General features: G+C 43.4%; 1 protein-coding gene across 1 annotated transcript in view; it reads left to right on the top strand.

The window, feature by feature from the left end:
• The first annotated feature begins 5,444 nt into the window (after nucleotides 1-5,444).
• Nucleotides 5,445-12,145, top strand: part of COG3 (component of oligomeric golgi complex 3) — a 58,168-nt gene continuing 51,467 nt past the window's right edge. Inside the window, exon 1 of the mRNA XM_059041863.2 lies at nucleotides 5,445-5,771. Coding sequence (XP_058897846.1) covers nucleotides 5,598-5,771 — 174 coding nt within the window. The 5' untranslated portion in view covers nucleotides 5,445-5,597. The remainder of the gene's footprint in view (nucleotides 5,772-12,145) is intronic.

Below are 12,145 nucleotides of genomic sequence, written 5' to 3'. Positions count from 1 at the left end.
TAATCATGAAAGCTATTTAATTTGAAAAAGAAGAGAGATGTTTTTACCTTTTGGGTGTTTTGTTTTTATTCAGCAAAAACAAAACACCCCTCAAATACCAGGCTGTTAGTTTTAAAACAGAAATCTGGAAACCCTGTCTTCACCCAGAGGAGACCTCCAAAGGTGACAAATACCTCCCCTCCCTTCATCCCAGCCAAGAGAAGGAAGGGACCTACTTTGGGAGGAGGGGGGAACCACTTCAGACCTTGTGTCAGGGTTTGTTTATCTTAGATTTGCTGCTAGCACATATTCATTTACACGTTCTACACGTGTAACCTGGTTCCTGGCAGGGCCTCGCAAGCTGAATGAGCACCACGTGGGAAATTAATACCAGCAGAGGCCAGTGGAGTGGTTTCCAACACTTGGTCAATCCCCTGAAGTCCTCCGTGCCTCTAGCTTTCCTTTCTACGTGTTTTTTTATGTGGTACGCGGGCCTCTCACTGTTGTGGCCTCTCCCGTTGCGGAGCACAGGCTCCGGACGCGCAGGCCCAGCGGCCATGGCTCACGGGCCTAACTGCTCCGCGGCATGTGGGATCCTCGCAGGCCGGGGCACGAACTCGCGTCCCCTGCATCGGCAGGTGGACTCTTAACCACTGTGCCACCAGGGAATCCCTAAATTTCCTTTCTTTCCTCTGCATTTGGCCCAGCTGTTGCTCAGTTTCCAGGCTCCTGAGATGTTTACGCTCATGTTCTTAATGTCAGCAGACAGCCACAAATCCCTGTCAGGAAAGCTGCTTTCCTCTACCCTTTTCTGAAAGGCTCCTCAAACCATTGAAAGATTATCTATCTATCCTCACAAGGTATGTATTTTTAATATATCCCACAAGCAAACTTTTCTGTTTCTTTGTGACAGGTCTGCAATAATAGTTGCACATATGTTGTAGAACATTATGCATTCTTTTTTTTTTTTTTTTTTTTTTTTTGGTATGCGGGCCCTCTCACTGTTGTGGCCTCTCCCATTGCAGAGCACAGGATCCGGACGCGCAGGCTCAGCGGCCATGGCTCACGGGCCCAGCCGCTCCGTGGCATGTGGGATCTTCCCGGACCCGGACACGAACCCGTATCCCCTGCATTGGCAGGACTCCATACTTTCACTGCCGAGGGTGCAGGTTCAGTCCCTCGTCGGGGAACTAAGGTCCTGCAATCCAGGCAGTGCAGCCTAAAAAAAAAAAAAAAAAAAAAAAAAAAATTGCTGCCCATTCTTAACTACTCCTCCCATTAAGAAGTGGAGTCGGGCTTCCCTGGTGGCGCAGTGGTTGAGAGTGCGCCTGCCGATGCAGGGTACGCGGGTTCGTGCCCCGGTCCGGAGCCTGTGCTCCGCGACGGGAGAGGCCGCAACAGTGGGAGGCCCGCATACCGCAAAAGAAAAGTGGAGTCAATCCTTCCCCTTGAATCTGGCCTGACTATAGTGACTCGCTTGGTGGAGTGCAGCAGAAATGACCTTCTGTGACTTCTGATGCAAGGGCAGAAGTGGGAACAGTCTCTTCCAGCCCTGGGCCACATCCAAATACTCTGAGGTCTTCACACTTGAGAGACCACATGGAGAGACCCGGTGGGCCAGCTCTGAGACTTCACGAGGTTGCAGAGATGCACAGCCAGACCCCAGCTGTCCAGCCTGCAGCCATTTGTGTTTCCCCAGCTGTGGCTCCAGACATGGGGAGCAGGGAGGAGTCTTTTCTGATGTGCCCTCTAGAAACTCCTGACCTGCAAAATTATGAAAGATAAGAACAAAGTGGTTGGTTCATTTAGGGCATGATTTGGGGGTTAGTTTGTTAGGTAGCAATAAATAATAGGAACTAAACCATTTCCCCATTGAAAAACATTTAGGTTGTGTCCACTTTTTCTCCATTGCAAACTATCCTGTGCATGTACTACTATTAAAAACTTTTTTTAATATGTAAATTTCTCTAGGATAGATTTTCAGATTTAGAATTGCTGGATCAAAGAGCTATCCTCTCTCACTCCATTTCTCTAGCCTGTTTTTTTTTTTTTTAACATCTTTGTTGGAGTATAATTGCTTTACAATGGTGTGTTAGTTTCTGCTTTATAACAGTTAATCAGTTATACATATACATATGTTCCCATATCTCTTCCCTCTTGCGTCACCCTCCCTCCCACCCTCCCTATCCCACCCCTCTAGGTGGTCACAAACCACCGAGCTGATCTCCCTGTGTCTAGGCTGTGGTTTTTTTTTTTGTTTGTTTTTTGTTTTTTTGCGGTACGCGGGCCTCTCGCTGCTGTGGCCTCTCCCGTTGCGGAGTACAGGCTCCGGACGCTCAGGCCGAGCGGCCATGGCTCATGGGCCCAGCCTCTCTGCGACATGTGGGATCCTCCCGGACCGGGACACGAACCCGTGTCCCCTGCATTGGTAGGTGGACCCTCAACCACTGCCCCGCCAGGGAAGCCCTAGCCTGTGTTTTGATAGGTGTTGGCAAGTTTCCTTCTAGGAAGAGTGTAGAAAAGTGGTCTTTTCCTTCACCTTCCCAAATGTCTTTGATGTCTCACTTCATCATCCTGTGTTTCATTTGCTTAAATCTAAATGGGAGAATAACCTGCCTTACAGGGTTTCAATCAAGAGATCAAAAGGTATTAACCTTACAAAATGTCATCTACTGTGATATGGGACCTTGGTCACTTGGGAATGAGACCCCTCTAACCTCATCTTCAGCCTTTTCTTGAGATAGCCTATGCAATCCTGTCTTCTCATTTCCCTCTCTCTTTTTTTTCATGCACACACGATGTGGATACATGTGTGCCTTATATGTACATGCATATGTACAGATACATGCTATATGAGTGTTTATCAACTTGAACATTTCTGTGGGAACATTTATCAATACTTGAATCAAATAAATAATATTGTTAAAAATTACAGTAGAGGGAGTTCCCTGGTGGTCTAGTGGTTAGAATTTGGTGCTTTCACCACCGTGACCCGGGTTCAGTCCCTGGTCGGGGAACTGAGAATCCTGTAAGCGGCGAGGTGCGGTCAAAAAAAAATTACAGTAGAAAATTCAAGCTGCCGTTGTATTTGTCATGACATCTAGTGCTTCTGGGAATAAGCTAATCACCAGCTGGAAACAGGAAGAAATTTGATTTGTAATACAGAGTATAAAAGTGGATCCATTATAGGAAATTTGTACTTCTTCTGGGGAATGGGGCACACTAGATAATATTTGTCCATACAGAAAAGAGCCCTAGAGTCTGAAGCAGAGTTCAGCATATTTTATACTACACTTTCCACTGTATTTTGAGCAACCAGTGTATCGTTTAAATGTATATACTTCTATGCTAGTGTTCTGCAATGAAAACACCCCAGGAACAGTTACTCTTTCATTGCTCTTGTCTCTCCCCCACCCTGCAGAGCCAGCTGGTGACTGCTGGACCTTTGCTGTCCTCTCTTAGCTCCAGTTCTTCAATTCAGTAATAGTCCAGGCATTATTGTGTTGAATATCTACCCTTCTCTCCCCTCATTTGCCCTCACAGCAGCTGATTAGACATTCAGCCTTGTCCCAAATATTTTCTGTGAGTACCATGACCTGCACTGCATCCCATTAGCATCATGAATCACCAGTTGGTAAAAATATTTTTAGAAATTAAACATAATGTTTAGCAGTAGCATGATTATAGGTTTAGGAATATCTGCAGTAGAAGCGTATTTGTGAGAGAAGATGCTTGTATTTGCCCCTTGAAGGATGATGTTTGGTGAAGAATGATCACAAAACTCAACAGGATAAACTTTATTTCTGAGATTTTTGGAATCAGCCTGGCCTGAAAAGGATGAAGTGTGTTTTAGGTATACTAATTAAAACAAACAAACAAACACCCTTATGCTTAGATGCAAAACTCATTGAAAAGAAAAAGAAAAGGAAGAAAATAATTATTAGTAATGCTAACCATCTGTGAATATTTTGGAAGTGTTTCCTTTGGTCAATAGGATGATACACTTTCATTCTTAATTATATCATTTCTCCAAGGAGATAAATATTTTCTATAACATGAGAATTTTAACTTTTGACTTTGAGATATTTTAGACTTTAGAAAAGCTGTGAGTATCACAGAATTCAGATGTGCCCTTCATCCAGCTTCCCCTCATGTTATCATCTTACATAACTATATCATGTACAACAATCAAAACTGGGAAATTAACTTTTTGGTATACTACTATCGTCTAAACTGTAGACCTTATTTGGATATCTATATTTTATTCTATAGTTCTCCCTTTTCTGTCCCAAGATCCAATCCAGGCTCCCACATTGCATCTAATTGTCATGTCTCCCTCATCCCCCAAATGTAACATTTCCTTGGTCTTTCCTTGTCTTTTATGACTTGGACACTTTTTTTTTTTTTTTGACTTTGACACTTTTGAAGAGTACTTGTGAATTGTTTTGTAAGATGTCCATCAATTTGAATTTGTTTGATGTTTTCTCATAATTAGAATGTGGTTTTGCATGTCTGGCAAGAATATCAGAAGAAATATTGTGTGCGTCTTGATATATCATATTAGGAGTTTCATGGTGATGATGTTGACCTTGATCACTTGGTTAAGGGGGGACGTCTTCCAGGTTTCTCCACTGTAAAGTTAACAGCCACCCTCCCCTCCCCCCCCCATTAATAAATACCTTGGAGAGATACCATGCAAATTTCTGTTTCTCCTCAGACTTTCACCCACTAATTTTAGCATCCATCCTTAGATTTTGCCCGCTATAATCATTACTGTAGTATCCTTAATGATTTCTTTCCCCTCATTCTTTCTACATTTATTGATTGGAATTCTTCAGTCAGGTGGAGTTGTCTCTTCTCCCCTATTTATTCAGTCATTTGTTTATACTCATGGGTATTCTATTCTACTGGTTATGACCCAATGCAATCATTATTTATTTTGTTGCTGAAATCTACAGCATGATTTAAAAGGCAAAACAGTATTCCAATTACACGTGTGTGCCATGAATTATTTATTGATCCAGTTCTTCAATGCTGGACGTTCAGGTGGTTATTTGATACTATTTATGATGTCTGATATACATAAATCTTTGAGGTTTTGTGTGTTTTCATAAATTAGGTTTCTAACAGCGAAATTATTGGATGTTGGAAAAGTTGTGAAAACTGGCAGCATGTCAACACGGAAATCAGTCCACACACCTAACCCAGACTACCAGGCTGTGAGCAGAAAGAGGCAGTAGATGCCGGAGCTCACGAAGGCCCCTGCCGGCAGGGTCACTGAGCACAGTTGTCAGTAACAACATTAACAATAAAGTTATTGATGTTGAGGAAGGGACTCCTGGTAGGGGCACGTCTATTTCCGTTAGGGCCTATATCCTTCGCCCTCTCCGTCTATATCCCAACCGGAAATACTTGTACCCCGTTTAAAGCCACGTCAGTCCTGGCCTCAGTCCCGCCCATGCGGGGGGAAGCGTTTCCGGGGTCAGGGTATTCCGGTTCGCCCCGCCCCGCCGCCGGTGCGGCGCTGGAAGCCCCGACTCTCCCGGAAGTGGCCCGGACATCTCTCTGTCGGGGTTCCCATCTTCCCCCTGCTGCTGCGGGCCGCTGGGGCGGCGGCGATGGCGGAGGCGGCGCTGCTACTGCAGCCGGAGGCGGCGGCGGAGCGGGACGCTCGGGAGAAGCTGGCTCTTTGGGATGGGAGACCGGACACGACTGCGCCGCTGACCGACCGGCAGACGGACTCGGTGCTGGAGTTGAAGGCGGCGGCCGAGGACCTGCCCGTGCCCGCCGAGGTGAGGTGACGGGCGGGAGCTGGGCTGGGCTACTCCGCGGGCGCGCCGGCGGACCCCGACCTTGCAGACCCCTGTCCAGGGTCTTTCCTCTCCTCCCCGATCACAGTGTCGGCTCCGGTGGGGGAGGCCCCTCACCTTCCCGGGCTGTCAGGCCTCACGCTGTCCCGGACCGCCGACTCTCCCCTCCGGCGTGGGGACGGCTGTGGGGGCGTCCAGCGGCTGCTGGCCGCCTGCACCCAGCCCGCCCCCTGCGGCGTGGGGCGGTTGTCCGGGAGCCTCGTCCCGGGCATCTTGGCCCGGGTGTCCCTGGTGTCAGCGTGGCATAGTCCTGCTCTCCCGGAAGGAGAAGACGCTGAACCCGAAGTGCTTTGCTTCAGGACAGCCTCCTGTTGGTATTTGTTTACCACCTTAATGAATAACCCAGCTTCCTTTTTCCAGAGGGGCACTTGGGGAGACCAAAGTTGATCCCGGGTGACAGCTTCAGTCATCGCACATTGAGCAATGAGCTCTCGATCAAGTGCAGGTTGTGGGAGATCCGATTTATATTTGACTTATAACAGAGCAATAAAAATTTTTCTTTGAAAGCTGGGTCAGTACATTATTAGATAATGCTGGTTGTCGGTTTTAGTGTCAACGTTTTTAATCCTAATTGTCATTGGGATATCCCTATTACTGCTTGTGTGATTCAATTCAATTAGTTATAATAGCAAAAAGTACATTTTATGAGTAGTCAGATGTTTGACAAAACTTTTTCTAGTTTTGAGGGCTAGGTTTAGGCGGTTATTATTTTATTAGCTCTGATGGTTACTTTTGATGTTGGAAGCATTCTCTTTACACAGTTGTGTCCAAAGGCAGACAGTTTAGAGACTTAAACTTTTTCTGCCCTCACACTTCAGAGGTTAAGGACTTTGGTTTGAAAGTTCTCGCCACTTTTCGCCATTGCGCACTCTGCCATAAAGTTACAGGTGTTCTTTCTTGGGTTTCTCTGTCCACCTCTAGGATTCTTTGCTGGAAGTGTGTTTGAAATAAATGAGGAAGCAGTTGGAAATTTGTTTGGCATGGCTATCAGAGTCTTTTATGCTCTGGGCAATAGAAGTTGTTTGCTCTATAAATATTTCAGTCTGTTTATAATTGATTTGGCCTCTCACCAAAGCAGGATGCTTGGACATCGCAGTACCAGTGGTGAATGTATTCTATAAGAAAAGTGGCCCATTTTATTTTTAATGTCTTGGGTCATAAAATATTATTATTCCCACTGAGCATGAAGGAAAGGGTTTGGAGTGAAGTAAATGGGATCTCTTCATTTTCACCCCATTATTTGACATTTATGCAACATAATACCTACCATTAGCCCCATGCAGTCATTTAACATATATTATGTGCCTACCTGGGGCTAGGAATGGGGGGACGGAAAGATAAGAAAAACAAGATCCCTAGCCTCATGGAGCTGACATAATTATGGTGATTATGAGCATGTGAAAAAGAACAAAGAATGTAAGTTCAGACGGTCCTCCAGGATATAAGGAAAATCAAACAGGATGGTATGACAACAAGGAATGAGGTGTGCCCTTTTAGATAAAGAGGGAAGGCTTTGTAAGAAAATAACCGCCTAAGGCGAGAACTCATGATGGAAAAAAGAAGCCAGTCTTGCAAAGACTAGAGAAATAACCTTCCAGCTGGAGGAAAAAGCAGTGCAAACCTCTGGGTAGGGGATGAGCTTGATAAGTTCAAGGGTTCAGTGAGGGTCTTCTGGTACATGCAGCCTTGGCATTGGATTGCTGTGAAAATGAAATACCAGCCTGTTATTTACCCATCCTGGAATCTTTGAGGGGGAATTTATCATTGCTCTTCAGCTTTTGACAGCCCTCTTTTTCCTTTATATGTCTGGTGGGAGGACTTTGGAATTGAAATTTTTATCCCCGTTACCACTCTTTTAACACTGGCGCTGAGAAAGAATGCCTCAATTTTTATTTTGTCCAACCAAAATAAAAACCTGTAAAGGATTTTCCTTAGTGTTTCACAATTTTCAGGAGATAAATTACATCCTGAACACCTGGAACTGGGCAAGTTAGTTGAATAGCAAGAGGCCAGCTAACTCAGCAAATATCATGAAGCTGTTTATAGCTTTCCTTTTTATTTAGGAGAGCTAGTCTTATATGCCTTTTTATTTGGTGTTAGATAAGAAAATTTGCAGTAGAATATTAAGTAGACTGGTTTCTTGTACCCAGGGCAAATTTTTTAGTAGTGAGGGCCTTTTTCTTTCTGCTGAGTTTAGTAATTCTAGATAAAATGCTGAGATAATTTATCCTGAAATTTTACCTGTAATTTACTGTTACAGTTGTTGTTTTCCTAAAGTTTGTGTGGCCTTAGAAAGGATACTTAACTTCTCTGAGCCTGTTTTCTTCGTTATAAAATGGGGATTATAATAGTACTTGCATCACAGGGAGCTGTGAGAACTAAATCAAGTATATAAAGTGCACTCAGCAAGCTACTTTCCAGTATTATATTATTCATGTGCTTTTCTCCCCAAATGATTATTACCTTAAAAGAATAGATTAGAATGTTATGATCCTGAGCTGGTACTGTGTAGGTGTCACTCAGACCAAAGGTAAGAAAAGAAGAGGTTAGGTGCCTGGAGGAAGGTTCTGAGATTCCATCTATACCTCTTCAATGATTTGCTCCAAACAGAGTAGGTAACATCAGGTTTCATTTAGGGAATGAATTTATTAGATTGATTACAAAAGTGATTTTCTCCAACCCAGAACTGTGCAAGAAGTAAAGTCTGGGAGAGAGAGGTATATTTGCTTGTTTTTTTTTCCTGGAGCTGCTCAGCTGGTCAGGCAAGGCTTGATAGTTTATTGTAATTAGTATTTAATATGTTAGTGTCCGCATTTGTGTAAGCTGTACAGTAGCTATCCAGGACCAACCAGGAGCCTACGTCTCTGCTCTTCTCTCTCTGGTGGTAAATGTCTGCTCCATCTGGAAGCCTGGACAGTGTGAGTAAGCCAGAGGCATTCGGTCAGCATCACCTCTTCAGGAGTGAAAGGGTAGTCAGAACAGGAAAGTTTGTGACACCAGCACACCCGTTTTTTAAATAGTTCTATCATTTATTTTATTTTATTTTTTTAACATCTTTATTAGAGTATAATTGCTTTACAATGGTGTGTTAGTTTCTGCTGTATAACAAAGTGAATCAGCATATACATAAACAAATATCCCCATATCCCCTCCCTCTTGCGTCTTCCTCCCACCCTCCCTATCCCACCTCTCTAGGTGGTCATAAAGCACCGAGCTGATCTCCCTGCAACACACCTGTCTTGATTTGCCATTCTATTCCAGGTGCTTTGAGAAAAGAAGACAGCTGGGCAAATGTACCTAATGGGGGCATCTTCTCATAAACTTTTATTTATTTATTTATTTAGTTTTTAAATTCTGGCTATGCTGCGTGGCTTGCGGGATCTCATTTCTCAGACCAGGAATTAAACCCAGGCCATGACAGTGAAAGCGCTGAGTCCTAACCACTAGACCACCAGGGAACTCCCTCATAAACTTTTAAAAAGCAGCTTTTTAAAAAAAAAAAATTTATTTATTCATTTTGGCTGTGCCAGGTCTTAGTTGTGGCATGCGGGCTTCTTGGTTGTGGTATGTGAACTCTTAGTTGCGCCATGCATGTGGGATTTAGTTCCCCAACCAGGTATCGAACCCAGGCCCCCTGCATTGGGAGTTCGGAGTCTTACCCACTGGACCACCAGGGAAGTCCCCCGATTTGCATGATTTCTGATAAGTCTGCTTTAATTCTTATTTTTGTTCCCCTGTATATATCTTTTTCTCTCTAACTGCCTTAAGTTTTTCTCTATGACTTTTGATTTTCTCTCTGAGTTTGAATGTGATGTGTCCAGGGGTGGTGTGTGTGTGTGCACACACACCTGCATGTGCATTCTGCTTGGGATTTTCTGAGCTCAGAATTGTAGCTTTGTGTCTTTCATTATTTTTGGAAAATTCTCAACTATTATCTCTTTAAATATTTCTTCTACTCTGTTCTCTCTTTCCTTATTTTGAGATTCAGATTACACATATATTAGATCATTTTATACCATCCCACAATTCTTGGATGTTGTGTTCAGTTTTTATTTGTCCATTCTGTTTCTTTATGTTTAATTTTGGGTGATTTTTATTGACCTATCTTCAAGTTCACTGAATCTTTCCTTAGCTGTGTTGAGTGTACTGATGAGTCTATTGCAGGTATTCTTCATCGCTGTTACAATAATGGTTATTTCCAGCATTTCTGTTGGACATGTATAGTTTTTATTTTTCTGCTTAACTTCTGCATCTGTTCATTCATTTTATTTATATTTCATACCAGAGCCTTTGACATATTAGTCGCAGTTATTTTAAATTCCTTATTTTATAGTTCCAGTATCCAGATCATCTCTTGAGTCTGGCTCTGTTGAGTGCTTCGTTTCTTGACAATGAGCCAGGTTTTTTTCCTTGCTGTTTAGTGTAACTTTTGGTCGAATACTGTACATTGTATGCAGGACATTTGAGAATGAGGGAAATAGCGTGAATGCCTGGAAATGAATACACTTACTCTGTTAGGTCATTAGTGTGGAGGTTTGGATTAGTGGGCTAGGTTTGGGTTTTGTTTTTGTTCTGGTTGCCTTTAGTTTACCACTGGCTTCAAACTTCTCTTTCATTACTTTTTGCCTAGCATTGGGGCTGGGCTGCTACAGGGTCTTCTAAACCTTCTCAACCCTCAGCTTTTGGTGTGCTGAGCGCCTGTGTCTCAGAGAGTGTCTGTGCTCTTGCCCCCGCTCCACAGGAGCGCATCGCTGGTGCTCTATAGCCTGGTGGTGGTAGGCGGGCGTTTTCTGTCATCTGCGTCCAGTGTCAGTCTTAGGCAGGCCTTTTGACCCAGGGACTCGGGTGGAGTTTCTTACTGACTCTGCCCTCCGGCAGCAGGAGACCTCTGATGTTCTGGGTCTTGGGTTCTTTCTTGCTTCTCCTCCAGGGGTAATGGTTGTTTTCTTTTCCCTTTCCCCAGCTGTAGTGTGTTCTCCTCTGTGCCCTAGGGTTGATAGGTCTTGCTGCCCTTTTTTTAGTGTCTTACGATTTTGTTCCACTGGGGAGAAGGGTCTGGATGGGGCTTTGTGCCCCACTTTCCCCAGGCCACTCCTCTTCTAAGCCTGCACCACCAGTCCTCATTCTTGCTCATGAGCACCTGGTGGAGGTCCGTGAAGACCATGTGAGTGGGTGCAAACTCCCCTTGTGTCTGTGACTTCCAAGCATTCTGTACTCACCCATCCTCTAGCATTTAGTAATTTGAAAGAAATTTTAGCCTAATTCTTACCTACTTGTGTGGCATTTGTCATCTATTTTTCCATAATCTGCCAAGGTAAGCCCGTGCTCTCACTCTGTCTCTGCCTGGAGATACCCATCTTTTTCTAGATTTTAAGCTACTTGGTTTCTCTGGAACCTCAACTCTCTGATTGCTTCAAGAACCTGATTTTGTAGATTATTTGTCTTTTTCTTATTATTAGGGTGCAAGCAACACTCTGTCTAGCATTCTTTTAGCCTAAACTCCATGTGCTTTCTGGTATATTTTTCAAATCTGCACCTGATGCATGTCTCTCTCCCTTTTCCTCCTTAGGTATTGTGTAAACAGTGCTGATAGAATTATGTGTTTGAATTTTGTCATGATCTGTTCATATATAACTAAATTTTACTACTAATAAACTGTAATTTTATAAAGGTAACTTAGATGATTCTGTTCCCAAGAAGCAGTATAGATTCTAATTTGTAAATTTACTTACTGTAAAAAGGGAACCGTCCTGCACTGTTGATGGGAATGTAAATTGGTGCAGACCCTATGCGAAACAGTATGGGGGTTCCTTAAAAGACTAAAAATAGAGTTACCATTTGATCCAACAATCCCACTCCTGGGCATGTATCAGGAGAAAACTCTACTTTGAAAAGATACATGCATCCCAACGTTCAGAGCAGCACTATTTGCAATAACCAAGACATGGAAGCAACCTAAGTGTCCATCGATAGAGAAACGGATAAAGAAGATGTGGTATATGTACAATTACTCAGCCATAAAAAAGAATAAAATAATGCCATTTGCAGCAACATGGATGGACCTAGAGATTATCATACTAAGTCAGTCAGACAGAGAAAGAGAAATATCATATGATATCACTTATATGTGGAATCTAAAACGTGGTACAAATACTTATTTACAAAACGAAAACAGAGTCACAGACATAGAAAACAAACTTATGGTTACCAAAGGGGAAAGTGGGGGAGGGATAAATAAGGAGTTTGGGATTAATAGGTACAAACTACTGTATGTAAAATAGATAAACAACAAGGAT

The sequence above is a fragment of the Kogia breviceps genome, chromosome 16, assembly GCF_026419965.1.
Source record: "Kogia breviceps isolate mKogBre1 chromosome 16, mKogBre1 haplotype 1, whole genome shotgun sequence".
Classification (NCBI taxonomy): Eukaryota; Metazoa; Chordata; class Mammalia; order Artiodactyla; family Physeteridae; genus Kogia; species Kogia breviceps.
This window is presented reverse-complemented; position numbering and strand designations above follow the sequence as displayed.